General features: G+C 51.9%; 1 protein-coding gene across 1 annotated transcript in view; it reads right to left on the reverse strand.

The window, feature by feature from the left end:
* Positions 1 to 21,215, reverse strand: part of OPCML (opioid binding protein/cell adhesion molecule like) — a 292,354-nt gene that overhangs the window by 236,512 nt on the left and 34,627 nt on the right. The window contains exon 2 of the mRNA XM_021376003.1: positions 18,153 to 18,343. Coding sequence (XP_021231678.1) covers positions 18,153 to 18,213 — 61 coding nt within the window. The 5' untranslated portion in view covers positions 18,214 to 18,343. The remainder of the gene's footprint in view (positions 1 to 18,152; positions 18,344 to 21,215) is intronic.

Raw genomic sequence — 21,215 nt, forward strand, 5'->3', positions numbered from 1 at the left:
AAAAAGCAGCCAGGGTAAAGCATGCAGCCCGAACCCTCCCTCCTGCACACTCTATCCAGAGAGATTATGAGGTTTACTGCTGCTTCTCCATTATCCTAAATAAAGCAGCCTTTCGAAATTGCTTCAGACGTATTAGATCATGTACTTTTTACACTTCCAGAGACACTGGTTATAATATCTTTTTAACAACACTGGGCAGAATCTATTTTCTTCTTCCACTGAGCTGAAAAATACTGTTTTCTCAAGGAAGAAGAAAAAGGAGGAGGAAAAAAAAAAGCTATTGATTTTGTTTAGGGTCAGAATAAAATATCATTGGAGTGGGTGTTGAAATCCTCAGCCACGAATTATTTCCAAAGTGACAGTTTGGGCTGCGGAGATTTTTCTTGTGAAATAAAACAAAACAAATGAAACACCGTGTTCTTCATCTGCAGGTAGACGCTCAGGGTCCCCACTGGTTCCAGCTGGTTCCTGCTGGCTGCATTTTCCATTCTGATCTACTCTCCTCTCGTTCCCATCCCTGCTGGAGTCAAAGCATGGCCAGAACCAAACCCTACTGTCCATCCATCCCATTGTCACACCATGCCTTAGAGCCATTCCGTTTGCAAAGACCTCCAAGACCAACAACTCAACCCTAACCCATCGCCACCGACCACGTCCCTCAGTGCCCCATCCCTCTGGCCAGGACAGCCCCTCTCCTTCTGCTTCTGCAGGCAAAATACAGCAGGGAACTCCCCACCCACAGCCTTCAGCTAGCGCTCACTTTTCCAAAGAGTCAGAAAATTAACTCCCATTTATATGCACAAGCCACTTCCCTCTAATCTCTACACCTATCTCTGCTCTTCTGCTGGTACAAGAGAAGAATGTTTGCTTTAAATACAATAATTTATAAATAAAGAACAGGCAACACTTTTGAAAAGGAAACCAGATGTCTACCTCCCCTTCTCTGTGGTTTCTGCTCCTCAGCATTGTGTGCATGAGATAAAAGCGTGCCACTAGAACGAGGAGATCCACAGGCCCCTGCCTTCCTCTCTCAATTTTATTTTATTTATTTAGATTTATGCAAACGCCTAAAGAGGTCACCTACCCGTATGCTCTCTATGCCCTTGACATAACTTTAAAATGCATCATAAAAACGTCCTGGGCACAGCAGTATAATTTAATATCGCACACCACCAGGAAGGCACATAACTGAAAAAGCCTAAACCTTCCCCTGCTGCAGATACGCTCCCTCTCCAGGCATATACTTCCACGTATATATATACATTTTAGCTTCCATCAGCTCTTTCCTTTCCCATCGCCTTCTGTTCAGGGAAATCTCAGCCTATTCCCCCTCATTCCTGCTGCTCAGCTCGGTCCCGTACCAGCTCCCCCGTACCCTCCACCCGTGGCTTTGGGGATGCGCCATCCAGGAGCTGCTCCTGCCACAGCCCATCCTCGTGGCCACCATCCATCCCTGCCATGGCATCAAGGACTCTTGCTCTTCTCCATGCACCTGAGCACTGAGCCATGGATGGCTCTGAAAGCTCTTGGCTTCATGAAGCCTACATCATAGAATAGCTTAGGTTATAGGAAACATTCAGTCCCAATCCCCCTGCTGTGGCCTGGTTGCCCCCCACCACATCAAGATGCCCAGGGCTCCATCCAACGTGGCTTCAGACGTCTCCAAGGATGGGGCATCTACAGCTCCTTTGGGCAATCTATTCCAGTGTCTCACCACTCACCGAATAAAGAATTTCTTCCTAATATCTAACCTAAATTTCCCTTCTTTTAGTTTAAAGCCCGTCCCTCTTGTCCTGTCGCTTTTCGAGCACATAAAAAGTCTGTCCCCCTCCTGCTTATGAACTCCCTTCAAGTACTCAAAGGCCACAATGAGGTCTCCCCACAGCCTTCTTTTCTCCAAGCTGAACAAGCCCAATTCCCTCACACTTTCTTCACAGGAGTGGTGCTCCACCCATCCGAGCATCCCTGTGGCTCTCCTCTGGACCAATACAGCCCTCCACCAGGTGGAAACAATTTAAGTGCTACAAAAGCATCAAAAAATTCAACCCAGAGTCTGTTCCTGCGGGGCTGCCAACCTGCTCTGATGGTTCTACAAGGCTCAAAGCAGGTCAAAGTATCCCCACGCACAGTAGATGTAACCAGTAGATGGTCTGCACCACACTCCTGTTCGGGAAATTTCGCCCACCCCAAACCAGCTCTGAGCAGGAAAGCTGCCCGTCATTCAGATCACCATGTGGATGCGAGCTTCCGACTCATCAACCTCCCAACCCTGGGGACCTGCCTGTGCCAGAGCTCCCTGCTGCTGCCTTAGGATCCCTCTGCAGCATCTCTTCACGGTTCCCGGCCACCGCTCCCTTGGGAACAAGCACGAAGAGTGAACTAATGAGTCTATTAGACTTAATTAAGCTAATGTGAAATTATTTACTTAATCTGGGAAGATCTTATGATGGCAAGAAATCCCCATGGAAAAAGTACGCAGCTGCCTAGCAGTGGAGCAGAAGCTCAGGAGCAACCGGTTGCTAAAGCCTTCGGATGAGCATCGGTGGGGGCTGCGGGGATGGGGACCCATCCTGCCACGGGCTTTTGGTCTCAGGCACCTGGGATCTGCTTCCAGCTCTTCCACCCGTCCTGTTCATGCTGAAGTCACCAGGAAGAGCAGCTGGATGCAGACCCGGCTCATCCATGCACAGCTGCTGGAGGGGCTCACGCAGAGCCCTCGCAGTCCTCTTGCAGGAGGAGCAATCCCAGGGACCTCAGTATCAGCACTGCTGCACGGGATGCGCGCAGAGCGGAGGCTGCAGAGGCGAGAGGGGATTTTGCCTTGCATATTTCACTTTTTTTTTTCCCCCCTACATTAGTAAGAAAGCTTAATGCTTGCTTTGAATTCTTAATACGACCGAGTTCTTTTTGCCACTTATTTTGTTTTGTCATGCACTACATACAATTACACATCTCTAATCCGCAAATCCTCCCCCGACACCAGAACACGTGCCAAGCCTTTACTTTCTGCTGCCGCCGCGTTAAAGGCCTTTCGAGACTCGCTCGCACCGCAGAGCAGGACGCCCTTCCCGAGCTGGGAAGCTCAGACCCAACCCCAGTTCCCAGCCAGAGGATGGGGCCCTCATTGCAAGGATCCCGGATAAGATCCCGCTCCCACCCCGGCTGCGAGGTGCTTGGCTCAGCATCTCTCCATCGGAAATCACATCTTGCAAACCTCCCCCGGCGCAAAAACTCGCCTGTCAGATATTAGCTCAGCAAAATCTGGCAGGCAAATGATCTAATTAATAATCAGCATTATCAGTAGTTTCCACTTTTCTCAGGCAGCCAAATAGGCAAAAAAAAGCCTGTGCAAATGGGATGCCTCGTCACGCTGCCGCAAGGTTGGATGGCAGCTACTGCACCTCTTAGGGCCTGCAAGGGGTTGGCGGCCCCAAGGGCCACCCAGGGGCTCCCCAGGCCAGCAGAGCTGGCTCAGATGCTGGTTTCCTATTTTTCAAAGGGAGAAGCAGGGCTGAGGGCCAACCCCCTGTGCAGGCTCCTCTCTGCAAGCACCGAGCCCAGGAGAGGATCCAGGTCCTCCTACGAGCCAGCTCTACTGCAGCACCTGGTGAGACCACTTTCTGCCACAAGGAAGGAAGCAAGCAAACTCAGAGCCACGAAGACCTACACCCACCACAGCCCTGCTCCTTTTTTTTTTTTTTCTTTGCAATCAATGGGAAGAGCAAAATAGGATGCTACAGCAAAAGCAATGCCCCCAGGAGCAATAGCTGTCACCAGCAGAGCCGTTCCCCGTTGCTCAGCCCCAACGTGGTGCCTGTCAGTGGCAATGCTTTATCTTCCCCTTATCTCCCTCTCGCTCTCCTCTCTTCTCCCACCTCCACCCACATCCCTCTGCTAAATGATGCTCATATCCCATCCGCGGCGTGAACTGTCAGGAGGCCACGAACGTCACCGATCACCCATCGGAGACAGCGCTATCTCCTCCCTGCAGCAGGAAAGGGGAAAGCGATACCAGCTGGGGCTGTGCACGGGGCCAGAGCACATCTGCCAGGAGCAGCGACGCCGGCAGCTCCTCCTGACCCTGCTCAGAGTAAGGAAATAAGAGAGACATCAATTTCCAGAGCTCAGAGCCAAAACCCAACATTCACCTTCTTTAAGTATAATTTATTCAAGCTGCTTTATTATTGCAGATCCCAGCAGAGATGGAGAGGTCACAGCTGGAGCAATAACAATAATAATAAAAAATACTTAACTCAGAAGAGCATCTCGCGCGAGTTCATCATGCATTGTGGAGATAGCTTTTTTTTTTTTAGACAAGGTGTTTTAAAGAAAACAAACACAGAAGGGCAAGGAAGGTGCTCGTGAGCAAGGGCAGGGCGAAAGCAGCTTGTCCCAAAACCCACCCTGCCCCAATTCTTGCTCAACAAGCGCTCAAACCCAGGTGTGCACCTCCAGCCTCACATCACAGTGAGCTCCTCTATCTCTGCCCCTTTCCCCCTCCTGATGAGCCAACTCACTGCACTGATGCCACAGCTCAGCCCATGCACTGCCAGAACCCATCCAGCCCAGGACTGCCCAGCACCCTGCAGGTGCACAGTTCCCCTTTGGGGCTCATTTCCAAGCTTTCCACCAATTTTACCCCCAGGGAGCACAGCCTGGGCACAAACTTCACTGCAAGCTCAACCAACTTCAAGGCATTGAGCAAACCTTCCGGGGAGGGGGACAGGAGCTTTGCACCCCTCTGTTCATGAACCCAATTAGGCATACGCCGAGGAAAGGGTGTATGTATATTAGATTTTAATTAAGCAGTGTTAATTATAATCTATGAGATGTGCTTACTGCTTATCTGATAATTATGAGAAAGCCAATTTGGCTGCTGGCTTGTGACTAATTAAGTGGAATTAGTAATGATAATTATAGATTTAATTTTTGTTTGCCTTTATTGGCGATGGGGGTAAACTGGTTTGGAGGGGAAGGGGGTGGGAAACGCCCAGGGAAAAGATGGCCCCAATGAGGGCCCGCCTATGGCTTCACAAGAAAAGTGCATTTTCAGCAGGAAAAAAATCCACAAATCGGGCTGCTTTGTTTTTTTTTTTTTGCCAGCCCATATGCAGGCTGCTGGGATCTGGGAAAAAGTTTGAAAATTGGGTAATTACGGGAGTTCAGCCTTTTCTGCCCCACAAAGAGCAATCCCCCATAGGTGCTGCGGGGATGGGGCAGCGCTGAGCTTGGGGAGGTGACAGCAGGAGCCCCACAACCTCCCCCCAGATGGGGAGGAATCGCCCTTTCCCAGCAAAATGTCAACATCTCCCATTTCTGTCCTGAATCATCACCAACCACTTTTTGGAAATGTCAGAACTCAGACTTCAGGGATTACTGAGGGAGGTGAGAACTGGAGGCTGCAGCTCCGAGCTGCGGCGTTCCCCCTCATCCCACACTGCCCCATCTCCAAGCTGCCAGGAAGAAAAAAAAAAAAAGAGAATTTTTGGATGCTGACTTTTTCCCCCATGGTGTAATTTATAGGATATGAAATAAATATTAAATATTACTGCGTGGCTGTGCATCTCCACAAAATGCCTCTTCCTCCCTCCCCAAACGCTGGCTGCCAAAGCAGCCCCAAACGTTACATGACAGCATGAAAAGGCAAAGAATCAAATTACAAAGAAACGGAGGGGAAAAAAAAATAATAATAATCCACTGCAGCTGGATTTTTAAAAGGGCCAGATAAACTTGCAGCTGCATGACACCACGCGGAGCTGTGCAAGCTAAGCTAATGATAATTGGATCTCCTGCTGTAAGGGTGAGCAGTGATTCCTGGCTGAGCATGGGATGGCAGCAACCTGGGAAGCTCAATGGGGCGGCGGAGTCCGGGTGCAGACCACGCTCTGCTCCATTCCCCATTGCAAAGGGGCAAAACCCAGCGGCTGCGGTGCCCGTGCACCCACTCCTTCACATGAGTGGCGTTTCTAATGTCTAACTAAATAATACATGGCAACATCAGGTATAAATTACAGGCGGCAGGGAGGGAAGACAATGCGGGCTGAATGCATTAAGGCAGCAGCCCGGATACAGCGCGGCTCATTTGCAAGATGCTGCTGCAAACCTCCCGCTGCTGAGCCCACAGGTAGCAGCATGGAGAGCTGCAGGGCTGGCTCCGAGCAGGGCTTGGCTCGAGGAAAAGCACCTGACCTGACTGCAAAGCCGCTTCCAACATCAAACTGGGGTGTTCCTGGGGAGTGGAGTCCCAGCCAAGGCATTGCTATTTGCACGCCGGACAAATCCCCACAGCTGACTGCCACAGCCCCAAAACAGACACCGCACCCAGCTACCACAAAACCAGATCAAACTAAAAGAGGGGAAATTCAGACTGGGCATAAGTTCTTTGTTTTTTTAATTTTTTTTTTTTTTTTATAAGAGTACTGAAGCACTGGAACAGGTCACCCAGAGAGATGGCAGACGCCCCATCAGGCTGGACAGGGCTCTGAGCACCCTGCAGGACCAAACTGGACTCCTCTTAATCAAAAAGTGACCAGCAATTCCAACGTCATTAAAGAAGCAAAACCCAGAGGTGGAACAAAGTGAAGCCAAAGCCCCTTTCCCCATGGATCTCCAAAAAAATACCATGAAAGCAGGCACCCAGAGCACTCTGCAAATTCCCTCCATAGTTTCTACCTAAAGCAGCACAGCACAACCCATTGCAACCAGGCTGAACATCAGCTCCGAGTGCATTTGCTGAATCACGCTTTCAGGGTCCTGCACTTAATTCCTCTGCAATGCATTTAATACCTTTGCTTCCTGTCCTAAAGAGCTCTGGGATTCACTGGATGGAGAGTGCAAACAGCTTTGACTCCAACCCCGTGCTCAGCTTTACAAGGAAATCATTCATTTGGATTTCCCTGATGAGCACTAAGGTAAAGCAGGTCAGTATCCAGCCTTACAGATATAAATAATAGTTGTGAGATGAACCAGCTCCGTGCCCCCCAGATCTCTTGCTGAGCACTTCTACACAGGGCCAGCCAAGGATGCATTGCCGGGTGCTTACTTAGCCCTCTGAAAAGGAGAAAAAATGGGGTTTTAAGGGAATCATGCTTCATAATACCAGACAGGCTGTTGGATAAGGAAAAGACAAGACAGAAGGCTGAAGCTGGTAAAAACTACAGCCTGTAATTTCACTCCACCTTCTCGACTCAATAAACGGGTTTCAGTCAGAGCATCTCCTCCATCCAGCCCAAAAAGGAGCTGAAGGGTGAGCTGATTGCATTGATCGCGCACACGTTTCCCTGGCAGGGAAAGCAGACCTGTTTGTCGCTGCTCCCATCCAAAGGGCTCCGCTGCCTTATGATGGGAATACAGAGAGCAGCTCCGGGGCCAGGGAGCAGGACTGCGGGGAATTCACTGCTCCCTGAGAGGTAAGAAGATGCATGGGGAGAGCAGGGGGCACAGCCACAGTGCAGGCTCAGCCCCATCCCCAACAACGGCGTTACAATGGATCCTCCCATGGGATCCATCCCACCCAGCTATTGTTAACCCTTACGAGGGCAGCACATGCAGCAGGTCGTGGGGGAACTGGGGCTGCCCTGCACTGCCATTAACCCCCAAGGAAATCCCTTGTTACACAGCACCACGCTCCTTTCAGCCAGCCGCCTCCGCCTTCCCTGCAAGAGGCTGAGCCGCGCCTGCTGCGGTGTCTTCGAAGGAGAAGGCTATCAGCTCCAAACAGCCGAGACCTTTAGCTCAAATCCATTAATCCTCTTTATTAAACCCAGGTCACCTCTGAGTCCTGGCAAATTAACCAGCATCTCCCCACTGCAAGTACATCAAGAGGAAACGCGCTGTACAGCGCCTGTAATTTTCATGGACCAGGGCTCTGGGGTCAGAGGGCTTCCCGAGCTCCATTCTCTGCCTTTGTCAATTTAAAAGGGAACATCAGCTTGCTCTTGTATAAATTACGGGAGAGGCAGAGCGGGGGCTGCGGGGCACTCTGCAGCCTCCAGCCACACTGCTGTCCCCATCCTGCCCTAGATGGGAGCACGGCCCAGCAAGGCCACGAGCAGCAGTAACAGGGAATAAACAGGGCTGGGGACACCCCCTGAGCACAGGCACCAGCAACCAAGAGTGGCTGGGCACCGGGTACTGAGCCTGGCATCCAAGGCTCCCTTGGCCCCTTGCCTTCGTGCTGCTACTAATAAATGCCACGTCCCCATGCCAGCCCAGCTGGGAAGCGAGAGAAAGAGCCTGGGAGGGCTTTGCTCCAGCTCAGAAGTGGGTGGAAAATTGTTGCCTTGTTCCCTGAAATTCCACCATTTGAAACATCTCCTCCTCCTTTCTGCAGTCTCCTGGTGGAGCCACTCTACTCTGAGTGCTTGCAGGGCCAGCACGGCCCCGCTTCTGAAGAGCCACGAACATTTTGCTGGGCTGGGGAGACTTTGGGCCAACTGCATTATAAGCACTGATTATGAACCCAAGAGGAGAGCACCAGCCCAGGGAATGGAGACTATGGGCTGGGAACAAGGGCAGAGGAGGGACATGGAGCCACAGCGCTGCGCAGGACACAGCCCCTGCTCCTGCAAACCACATTCTCAGAGCAAACCAACTTCCCAGAGCAATTTTTGCCAGCAAGGAGTACTTACCGCTGATACATGTGCTAAGTAAAGAAATACATGTTTTTCAAGGGAAAAAAAAAAAAATACAGTGGGAAATATTCCCAAGCAGCTCAGTAAGAGCTGTGAGCTTCACATCTATTCCCCTGATACAACTCCACGCAGTGCTCGTGAGCCACAGCTGCAGCACAACGGGGCTGTAAACCCACTGACTCTTGCTGAGGATCTCTGGTTTTAGCCCAGCTGAAGACAGCAGAGGATCTCAGCCCTCACCCTGCGCCCGGCTGCTGGGTCTGACTTAGTGGCAGGGGCAGAGCACCTCATTTTAAATCTCCCAGGCGCCAGCTTGCATGGTGGCTTCAGTTTCTTATTAAAAACACAATTTCTTGCTGTATTTAATCACCGCAAGGTCATTGCGGTGACAGTTGTCAGCATCCCAGCCCGGGAGCTAGAGGAGCAGAGCCCCATCCCGCCGACCAGATAAAGGACCCGGCGCTGGGCCTCATCTCCTTGTTTGCAGTCACAAGGTGCCCACCTCCGTGTGCAGATGAAGGTGTGGGTGGGCTGGTGTCAGCACCCCGCAGGTGCTCGGGGAAGCTGCCGTTCCCTCTGCTCATCAGGAGCCCCGAGGAGAGAAATTGCATCGTTCCCTTTGCGGCCCTCTGCCCACCTCGAACCAATTTCTCTTCCTTTTAATTCAATTCAGCTCCTCCTGACCTTGGCTGGCTGGTGTTGCAGAGTTTCTCTCAACAGATAGCACCAATTACAGAGGTGCGAAAATGGAAGGCTTTCAATTTGGAGAACAAACCCAAGGAACTGGAACTTTATTGAACTGAGAAACAGGGGGTGGAAAAGGGGGAGAGGATGGGGGCACAGGCTCAGAAATACTCCTTAAACTCACGTCAGAAACCCAAATGTTGTGACTGCTTCCTTTAGTGGGGGAAGGCAAAGGCTTTGCCATAAAGCAGGGCTGCCCCAAGACGTGCAAGCTCCCCTCTCCATCCCTGGCTCCACCAGCCACGCGTCAACCCACCGCCAAACCTCACCTCGATCCAGATGCAACCCATCCCCGCAGCAGCACAGAGGATGACATCACACCACCAAGCTGCCTGCCAGACCAACACGAAGAGCAGACAGGTCCTCCGAGCCACGTTTTGGCTGGCTAGCACATCAGGGCTGGCTCACCATCTTCTTTTGGACGCTTCCTCCCAAGCCCCAGCCCTAAGGGCCAACACAAGGGACCAGCAGCTCGTTTCGACCTTTCTTAAAGAGCTTCCACGAGCTCGCAGGCTCGTGGTTTTGCAGCCAGCACGTAGCACCTCCTGGATCCCCGGCCAAGCCGCGACCGCAGCTCCCCCCAACGACTGCCCATAAATCCTCCAAGTCGGTAAACAGCCGAATTACGGCTCCCCGCCATTGCTTAGCTGCTTCTGACACTAATTGCTCTGCGGAGTGTGTGCAACTGGCAACACCTTATTAAAAGTGAAATATATTATACTGTCCACTTATTGCTACTTTATAAAGATAAAGCACCCCGACTATAGGGAAAGGCTGGCAAAGGCATCGAGCAGCAGCCCCGGAGCAGCCAGCGGACACTCCAGCGCACAGAGCAGAAGCACGGCGAGCATTACTGGGATAAATGCGGGCTCTCAGTTAAACTGCAGAGTGTTTCCATTTTGAGCCCAAGGGTTGAGAGAAGAGCGTGCTTGAGAATTTCCTCTCCGTTCACCTCCTGGTTTCAGCTCTGAGATGACTGCTCTCAGACCTTCAGAGAAGGCGGATGGAGACAAGGCACAAAAGGACAAGGGGATCGAGAACGCGCTGCCCTCCTGCCTACGCCAACAGCAGCAAAGAGTGCCCACTGACTCCCAAAGCCACGCTCGCTGCCTGCTCATCACCAACCTCCAGACATCACCCCGAGCATCACCGCTCTGACAGTCCCCGATGCAAGCCTTGGTACCCCAACTCCAGCACAGCAGAGAAGTTTCGGGGTCCAAAGCATCCATTCCAGTCTTTTGACTGCATTTCTCCAAGGATGAATCCGAAAGCCGCTGCTTCACAAGGAAAAATGTGTAGAAGCCTCCAGTTCAGATTTGGAACTACAGCGAGGACACGTTTCTTAACACATCTCTCCATGCATGCCTTAGGCAAGTCATTCTCCCTCTTTATTCCTTGGCTTCCCTGTCTGCACAAACAGGGACCATGAAATTTCTCCTCTTCATGAAGTGTTTTAAGAGCTACGGGAACAACCACGACACACAAGCAAGACGCGATTCCGCATTTCAGTAATAAATATTTCAACTCAGTCCCTCAAGCTTTCCCTCACCACCTGATTTGGAGAGATTTTTGTGGGTTTTTTAATTAATTTTTTTTTTTTTTTAAATTTAAACGCTGTTTCTAGCTGCGATCGTGACAGCCAGCAGAAGACAGGAGGAAGGCAAACACGGGGGATGCCACCAAAGAGTTCTGCAGCCTGCAGAGCTCACAGAGACGAGGCACAGAAAGCCATGGGCTTAGGGGGAAAAATACCAGCTTCTAGGAATTCATTTACTGTAAAAATGGAGATATTCCTCATGTACATCACAAGAGTCATTACATCCTCATCCCACGTGCACTTTGTAGGGCTCAAGTACTATTATTTATCACTTATTGGTTATTTCCCATGTGGCAGAGGCACAGAGCCACCTCCATCAGCTCCAAGCACCGCGGGCGCAGAGCGTGCGCTTCGAGTCCTGGAGGAAATGGCGTGTCCTAAGCAACGTATCTGAAATATCCAGGCTCTCTGGTTCAACAAGTTCAAATCCAAGCAGGATCAATACCTGCTCACTCCTGAGGTATCAGCAGGTAATTGGGTATCACGCAGTGATGAGCAACCTAGTTTGCTCAGAAGCTGCAAACTTTAATCTTCATCCATTCCTGGTACGCAGAATGGAGAGGGAGGAACAGATCAAAGGAGAACAGATCAAATTCAGCTGCATTTGGGCCCAGATTGCAGAAAAAAAGGACTCATTCTTAAGCAAAACGGCTCAGGCTTCTAAGGCTCAACATCGAGGAGACTCGAGTACAATATATCAGAAGTCACCGCCCCTCGTGCAGCCACCTGCAGTCTCAGCACTCCCTCCCCCAGCTTTGGGGCTGCTCCTGATCCCTGATTTCGCAGGCAGCCAAGCTTACATAGCAGCACTTGCCCACCTCTGCCAACATCTACATCCACTTCCAGCTCCCTCCAGCCCACACCCTGCTTCCAAACCACGGGGACCCATCCCAGGGTGCCCCATTTCAGCAAGGAGGGTCACATCACTACATCCTATGCCACCAGCACTGGTGAGGACGAGGAGATGCTATGCCACGCTTTGCAGGCTGGAAGGAGCCACCTGGCTGCAGAAGATTGCCACCTTGGCCACGTTAAGAAGGGACAAGGCAGATGGATGGGCCGAGACAGACAGAAGAACGCCACGGGCAGCACAACGACCTGCTTGACAGATTTCCCTACTGATCAAAGCTAACTTTGCTCAGGGGTTTTGACATCTGATTAATTACATCGCACCGGCTTGCTCTGAAGGTTCCATTTCAGCAGTCCTCACCTCCCATGCTCATGGGGCTCTGCAGCAGAGCCCGGTGCCAGCAGAGGAGGGACGGTGGGAGGACAGCTCTGCCAAATGCCCTGGCCTGTCCCTGTATGCCCTGAGATAAGGAGGGGGATGGCTGGGAGCAGAGCCCCTTTGTCTGCAGAGCGTTTGTCGCGGGCAGATAGGACACGGCCGCCTCACACTGACATTTTGGTGACCAAATTAACACGAGCCGCCATGGAGACTAAATGTCATTAGCCTCATTAGAAGCGATCGCATTAAAATAAATACAAAAAAAAAAAAGAAAACCTGAAGTGAAAATTAGCCAAAGCTATTCCATAAAACCACGGGTAGATCCAGCGGGGATCAGACAGCCAACGCCAACCGCGTGGGATGGGGAGGGGTGGGTGGAGGTCTCCATGGGCTCTGCTGTCACATCCAGCCCCGATGCGGCCTCACTGCTGGAGCCAGCACTGCCACACGCAGCCAGGCATGTGCCTGGGATACATCTGTGCACGGTTGTGTCTAAAAGGGACTGGGTTTTCTTTTTTTTTTTTTTTTTTAAGCAGCATCCAACTCCAGGTTTCTCTCGGATGCTTCCCATTCAATTACTGGCCAATGCCAACCACATTTTGCTCATGTGCTGTGACAAGACGGCTGCACAAGGTGGAAGGATTAGTGGAACAAGTATTGTTTCGTCCTTGTGAAAGGAAGAATTTTTCCTGTAGCCCCTCTTGCTATGCAAACGCCATTTCCTTTGGGGAGGGCCAAGTCAGAGGGCCCTTGCAAGATCCTGCTTATGACAGAGCAGATTTGAAAGCCCAGAGATCTCCTTCTCCCTCCTTCCCTTCTGTCAAAAATTATAATCATCATTTTCCAGCCTGCTGAACAATCAAAGTGTGGCCTACATTCGCTGGAGCTCCTTCCACACGCTACATGCATAGCAACAAGTACAGGAAACAAAAGCCAGAAGTAAACAGCCGCGCAGGAAGAGGCGAGGGGCTGGCAGGTTGGCGCGGAGGAAGGCTCCTTGCAAGCCCTGTGTGGGCTGCACAGCCTGGGCCCCCCAGTGCCCTCCCTTGGTGCTGCTCTGGGAGCCTAAAGCCTGCTCTGAAGACCCCTTCCACAGTCTGCAAGGAACATGGGGATGAAACATCCCTGCTCAATGCAGGGCAGTTGGACTAAATGACCTCTGAAGGTCCCTTCCAGCTCAAACAGTTCTATGACTCTATGATAAATGCTCCTGGACCACTTTGTTAGTGGACACAGCAACATTCCTGCTGTCACAGAAGGGAGTCCAGCCCTTTTGCTGTAGGTTCACAAGGGGCTGTTGACTTAGCCATCAAGAAGGAGCCCACAGTCCCCAACACAAGTAACCCTACATGCCCCACTAAGAAGCTTTATCCCCCGTGTTAAACCCACCAGTGCCCAGCCCTGGCCGACAGGGCAGACCTCCTATTGCTTTTCTCCCCAGACCAATGCACTCCAGCCTCAGCATCCATCCCAAGGCACGGACCCTGCAGGGCAATGCCCTGGGCTCCCCTTCCCTGAGGATTGCGGAACACTTCCATCTCCAGAGCTGTCAATCCAGCACTTCTCACTAGCGCTGAATTCACAGAAAAGTAAACCTAAAAATAACTCTCTTTCTTCCCCCCTTTCCTTGCCTCATCGCACACGTGTCCCGCAGGCACATGACTGTGCTGCACAGGCAACAAGTCCAGCATCCCCGCATGGCCCCACTGACACACCGATGTCACCGCATCAGGCTGAGCCCTGCTGCCCAGGGCTGATGCCAGTGTCCATCCATGGATCTCAGCCCATGGAGATTCAGTCACCCTCAGAGCATGGTAACGCAGTCCTAGAGCTTTGGCAAAGCAGGCAGGTAAGTGTTTCTTTCCTCTAAGTAAGAGGAAAAAAAAAAAAGAAAAAGAGAGGAGTTTCCTTAAAAACCCACCCACTGAGAAGCAAGTGTCAAAGCCACCTCTGTATGTGCAGTTGCTGCATTGGTAATTATAAGTACCATGCCTTCATTAGAGAAAGGGAGGGAAGGAGATTTGTGGCAGAGCTGTTATTATTTTTAAGTTTAAACAAAAAAAAAAGACGACAAGTTTGACAGCTGAGATCACAGCCCGCCCTGCATGCACTAGCAGCTGGGAGCATCTCAGGAGAGCTGGGAGCAGCACTGGGATTTGCCTGTCTGGAAAAGGAGAGGGCTGCAAAGCCCAGGCTGACCACAGGGAGAGCAGTCAGCTTTGAGCACAGATGACCCCATGGACTGCATTAAGGGAAAAACAACATATACAGAAGGTACTTGGTTTTGGTGGGGATCTCTTTTGGGGACAGGGTGGTGGGTGATCACCAGCTCCGGCTGCAAGCACGCAGAGGTTCATAATGCTCTAACCAACCTGAGCACAAACTTCAAGTTGAATATTCAAGGGTAAAATATGAACACAGCTGTTTATGCAACTTAAGATCTACCATAACCAAACATTCAGGCCTTTGGGGAAGATTTTCAAAGGCATCAGTTAATGTACCCAGCTCCCATTGGTGCCTTTGAACCATTTCTCTCATTTCAGCTCCAGTGTCAGTACTTCACAGGGACTCACACCAGCAAAGACTCCTCCATCCAGCTGTTTGCAACCAGAGAACGACACACAGAGGAGATGCTGTCAAAGGGAATCTGCTGGAATAAGCAAAGCAAGATCCTCCAGTTTGGTGCACCCTGGAAGGCAGCCACCAGAGAGAGCAGCCCTGGAGCCCCAAGAACAAATTGTTCCAGACACTCATGCTGCAGAGGGTTTGCACAGAGGAAAAGCTGCATTTGCTCCTTCTTCTATCACATTCCCTTCTGATGCCATTTAGAAAGGTGAGCAAATGGGAGCCCAGGGCATGGGACTGCTAATGGGACCTCTTCCCCAACATCTCCAACTGACAGCGTGCTGATGGCTGCAGCAGCGCAGCCACTATCACCCCCAGCCTTCGAGAGAGCTCAGAAAATCCCTTTAAGTCTAAGTTGGAATGACACTGAAGTGGAACTAATGTGCTCCAGGTACTTATTCTTCGGCTTAGTTGCAGGGATCAGCAGCTCTCTGCCCGTCCTGCATGCCCCTTAGCATAGGGGTGACAGCCGTGTCCCACATGGCAGTGGCAGCCAGCAGCCCCCAAGCCCAGCCATCACTCCTGAACAGGGGGTTGAAAAGCCTTTGTAACTCCTGCAATGCCTATTTCTTCATTTTAGACTGGATTTACATTCAAAGTCACGCAGCCCTCATGAGGCTCTGTTACAAGCAGGTGCAGAAAGCGAGTCCCAGTGCAAGAGGTGACAGCAGAGGACTGGGGTCTCTGCCCAGCAGGCTCCCAGATGCCAAGACCTGCAGCACCAGGAGCAGCTGTCTTACAGCCGGCACTGCCACGGTTCTGAGCCTGCAGGGCTTGAGCCCCAGCTGGGAAGGAGCCAGTGCCATGACAAGTCACTTTGCCAAGCCAGCAAAGGCAGCAATGTAAATGTCTAAACAAGCTGATGTGCGTTGATTTTTGCCACCAGTAGAGCCATGATGTCACGCCATAACTGCATCCTGCCCATCAGGAAGAGCCCACCTCAGAAAGCAATGTCGCCCAGGAACCCGCCTCCCCAGAGCCATCGGGTGACAGCAACATTAGCCTCTGAAATTGTTTTGCATGGGAACTCGTTTTACAAAGAAATAAAGAGCTACAGAGTAAGACGCTACCTGTGACCAGAGGGGTCAGGGTTTCATTACTGCATTAACCTTTTGTGTCTTTAGATTCCACAAGAGTGAATTGGTAACGAGACAATGCGAGTCCCAGTGGGAAAAAAATACATCTTTCCCAACAAAGGTAAAAGGGGGAAAATAAAAAGGAAAAGCAAAGAACAGAGGTGGGAGAGAAAGAGGAAAAAACTGGCAAATAAGCTATTACAGCTAATAATAACTTTGCAACGCTATTTTCTGCAGGAGCCTTCAAGTTGTGATGTTTCCCTTCACTCTAATTACACCTCTAAAAGCAGGTTCCCTTCTCACTTTAACCACCCCATGAGAAACTCCCGCAGGATGCACACAGAAATGGTGAGGGAAAGAGCTCACACTTTGCAAACAGCCTCTGCACATCCCAGGGGAGCGTCACCTGCACAGAGCACGTGGGACTCCACTTGCAAAAAAAATCAACAGCACTAAAAACCCAACGGAAGACACAGGCCCCAGGGGTCGGAAAAGGACCAAGGCAGGAGCTTGGCACACCAGAACGCTTTCCTTCCTCTACTGCAGGCAGCAGGTTTCAGTGTGATGGATTAACAGCTGAGCCCAGCTGGGCAAATTCCTAGGCTGGTTTGGCTCAGGGGACGTTCAAAGCCAAAGCAGATATTGCTGCTCTATATAAATAAGAAGGGAAAGCTACAACTGCAAAGTGCAGATCAAGAAACCTCTTCCAAGTTATTGGAGGCTTAACTGCATGGTCCTTTTTCTTCTGGATGCTGCTTTCCATCCATTCCATTGCAATTTCAACCCAAGAGCACCGGGGAGGGAAGCTGCCCCCACGTCAGGAAAATCCACTGCCATGTTTTGCTCAAGATAAGACACTGTACTGCTCCCCTTAAAATCCCTTGTGCTCTCCAATGGATGAGTGCATCATCCTTGCTCTCACGTGCTCTCTGCTGTGCTGTATGTGCACCATTTTGGCTCGTGGCATTGCTGGGGAGCTAGAGACAGCACATTAAAGGCACTGCTGGAGGAGGTCCTCCATGGGCATGTCTCACCCAGCCCATGTGTGCCTAGCACACGTCACATCACCCAGCCATCACAGCGAGCATCGGTGGGATCCAAGCGTCAATCAGTGGCACCCACTCCATGTCAGCAGCTGTATCCCCTACCTGTAGCACCCCTCAGCCACAGCACCCCTGGACACGAACATTCCCATAACATGAGCCTCCAGCAGCAACTTTGAGCCTGAGCACCCCGTGCTCATCACAGCTGTGGTGAGAGCTGTCTTCCAGCTATGACACAGCGCACCTCTCCCCCTTCAGCTTCTCGCATGCCAGCCCTGCACTGAGAAACACTGGAACTAAACCACAGAGAGCTGCTGAAATTGCAGCTGTGCGTCTTCCCTGCCCTCCTGAGTCCAACATAATTCTCACTGACAGTCATGAAAAACACATGTTGGGCTGAGATAGGATCCGAGCCTCAACATCCAGTCCCCATCTGTTTCAACAGGGGCTGCAATCTTTCCCGCTGCTAGAAGCACGCATCCTCATCTGAAAACACCAGTGACTTGTCCCCAAGGAGCAGCTCTGCTGCCCGCCCCGCTGCTCCTCCCTCCCCATGGATGCACTGCAGAGCTGTGCTCACTGCCCCACCGCTGAGCATCAGCTCAGAGCCGGTATTCAATGCAAACCTCACGTCTCTCTCTCATCCTGGTGAGCAGAGGGGATGAGGTCAGTCTGCATTTCGGGAGCCACCTGCCCAGCACACAGCACTTGCAGCACCTTGACTGCAGGTGGGCTCATTCCCGTGGTCGCCCACATCAGGGGCTTCATTTTCACTTTGCAAAAGGATGCACGGGACCGGCACCCCGGTTTGCCTGGCAGCGATGTGAGGGAGCAAAGGGAATAGCACAACAGCTCAGAGAGGAGGGAGGGATGCAGAAGGTTTCCAACTTGGAAGGGGAAAGGGCTGCGTGATCCCACCACGTCTAGACAGAGGGACCGACTCTCTCCATCTGGAGGGTGCACACACACACAGTGCAATGCCACCCCCCCACACTGCCAGCACCCAGCGCCCTCCCCAGTGGCCAGCTCACTGCCTTGAACCCTGCTGCAAGCGCTCGGCAAGCCCTGCTGCAGAGCAACTCGCTGCTGCGTGCAGCCGCGCGCTATGGGCATGAAGTCCGGGTCCCCCCAGCACGCACCGTCGGCTCTCCCCTCTCTGCACCGCACCCCCTCCCAGCCCCAGGGGGTAAAAGCTTCCCACACTACCTGGGATGAAGAGCAGGGCAGTGGTGGCAGTGAAGACGATCCAGCAGGCAGGATGGTACATCTTGGAGCTGCAGTCGGCTCGCGGCTGATTTGCTTGCTGCTTGCTGCTGTCGCCGCCGCTTTCGTCTGCGTTGAATGCTGAGCAGGTTTAAATCCAATGTTTGCAGTGGGAGGGAGACTGAGTTAGCGAGCTGGAGAGAGAGAGAGAGACGGGAGCAGGCAGTCAGCGGCTCCGATTTTTCCTTGCACACACGCACGCACAACTAGCTGGAGGAGCAGCGGGCTCCGGCCGTGCACGGGGAAGCAGACCTCCTACCAGGCACCCATTGGTTCGGGTTGCTGACTGACACCCGCACACTCTCTCTATGCCACCAGGGAGTTGAAGACGGGCATCACCCCCCAGGCACTGGACACGCACATCCCATGGCCGCCTTCAGCCCAGCAGCAGGGGCTGCACCCACGCCGTGCCCTCGGCCAGGGTTGGCAGCCCCCAACTCGCCCCTTGCAGGGCACCCCACCCCCCACCCCCGGGAGCAGCCGGCGGCTCTGCCTGCTGCCAAGGGAGGCAAGCAGAGGCTCCCAGCTTGGGAGTACGAGTGGGTGGTTTTTGCACAAAAAATCTCTGACACAGAGAACTGTCTCCTTCCCCGCATCCCAGCTTTATTTTTTCCCCCTCCTGTGCACTACACAGCTCCCAAAGGACACACAGAGCAGGGTCTCCACTCTTGGTGCCCCTCAAACCAATAGTACCCAGCTTCCACCGAGGCAGAGTTTTTTTAAATCCTCTCCCTGACCCCCGCTGCCCCCCAGGTCACATTCCCACACTGCTGCCAAGCCCTGAGCATCCCCAACGTGCTGCACCAGCCACAGCCATCCATCCCTGTGCCACGTGCCACAGCTCCCCAGCTTCATCCACAGCTTCATCCACAGCTTCCCCGCGGGGGCCGAGTGCTATCTGACAGCCAAGATGCCCCCCTTCACGCAGCCACCCCCAACTCAGTGCATTTCTGCACACCAGGGATTGGTTCCACCGCACCGCTAAGAAGTTTCCAAATGGAGCAACGCTTCTCTTGACATTCTCCGAACAACAAAAAGAGCTTCTTGTTTCATATTCATTGCAGCTTTGTTAAAAATATATTGTACGCCTTTCAAAATGCATGAAGGCAAACTAAAATGGCTCGTTTGGCGCAACACCATCTCCTTCCCCATTACCTTAAGGCTGGAAGTCTCTTTTTTTTTTTTCTTTTTAATTGCAGGCCAGCCTGAAGGTGCTTTTAGGCCGAGACTCTGGACTTCCAGCTCTGCACCCACACTGGCTTTTTGGCACCAGTGGCCACGAGCTCCTGCACCTTGCCCTCTCCCATCCCATGATTTTGCTCTGCCCCCCCCCTTGGTTTCTTGTTTTCCACCGCCCCTCATCTTGGAGCCACAGCACCATAACCTCACTTCCCCCTCTAGTCCCTTTCAGCCTTAAACACATTATCTGCCAATAAGAAATAAAACAGAAAAACCATCAACTTCCCCCCCCAGAAGGACAGGAGCAGGACGGGCACTTCCCATGCGCAATATCACAACCACGGCACTCACCCAACGAGGGATGGAAGCCAAGCAGGCACCACCACGACAAACTCAGGCTGCATTTCACCCATCCATCTCCATTCGTTTCCTACTCTCCACGAATAAACCACAAGTTTTTTTAAAAAGCTTTTAACTCAACCTTATTCCCACATCACTCGCTGAAGGCCCCCCACCTCCCACGTCTTTAGGTGAGTTCGCGCACGCTGCAGCAAATGCGCCCGGGGATTTTTATCTTTTAATGGGAGTAAAGCGACATTGTTCACAACAGCCTTGACCTCTGGAAGAGCTAAATCATCGCACTGAGCAAAAAACAAGCAGCCTCGCTCAGCCTCAGATGAGCACGGCAACATTTCTCTGCTGGATTTCCACCCCCCCCCCCCCTTGACACCCAGATGGCCGACGCTGAGCAAATTTATCTCGTCTCAAGCTGCAGGAACAAGCCCATGCAGCTCAGACCCCTTCTGCCATCCAAGAGGCATTTCAGGGCACAAGACCATGCATGGCCATTGAGCGAGCCAGCTCCCCCTGCATCCCTCCCCCAGACCCCAAAGGCATCACCCTTCACATCACAAGGGATTCGGGAAACCCACCCAAGCAAAATACCGTTACCCTCAAGGAACCAAAAGCAAGAAGCAAATAATTTCTAATTAACGATAATGTTTGACGGGCTCAGAAGAAGGATGCTGCGCCGCTTTCAAAACCGGAGCTGAAAAGCTATATTTGGGTGCATTCTGAAACAACACATTCTTACTTTTCCTCCTCCCACAACATTTCTCCCGTATGCTAGGGCTTACATTTGCCCCCAGGCCTTGCAAGAACTATTAAACAAGCCCAGCACATGTTCAGCTGCTCTCCTTGCATCTACTTTGGCTGGTGAGACAAGCACAGCACTAAGCAAAGCCTTGGACCAGACTTTGAGGACATCATTGCCTTTGCTTTCCCATCTGTAAAATGGGAACTAGCATGCTTGGGCAAAAGCATCTGTTGCTGCTCACTAGTGCGGGGCTGAGCAGGGAATGGGCCTGTTCTGTTTGATTTCCAAGACAAAATAAAAGATGTATAAATACGTACTTCACCAGTGGAGCTTTTCTGGGATGTTTGGGGATGCATAGGGTTGTTTGTTTCTTGATATAAAGCACAGAATCTAAACTGTATATTCAAATTTGACAGCAGCACTGGATCTGAAAGGACACACTCTGGTCTACCGGGCACATTTAAACACGATTTCAGTGCATGTCTGCAGTATTTTCCCCAAGCTGTCTCAATGCATATTTACATCTGGGACCCCCCCAGACTCAGGGGTGAATCACGCACTGTCTTCAGCAGCTGGAGATTCCCTGACCCTCTCCTTGCAGCCTCCACTTCCCAGCATGACGGGACAAAGCAGCGTGTCTGTGGGCTCGGTCCCGCTGCCTCGTGCCCAGCTGCTGCTCTCCCTGCTGGCAGCGCCCTGCACAAGGCACAGCCACATCCCCACCACCCCCA

Source organism: Numida meleagris, chromosome 23 (assembly GCF_002078875.1).
Source record: "Numida meleagris isolate 19003 breed g44 Domestic line chromosome 23, NumMel1.0, whole genome shotgun sequence".
Classification (NCBI taxonomy): domain Eukaryota; kingdom Metazoa; phylum Chordata; class Aves; order Galliformes; family Numididae; genus Numida; species Numida meleagris.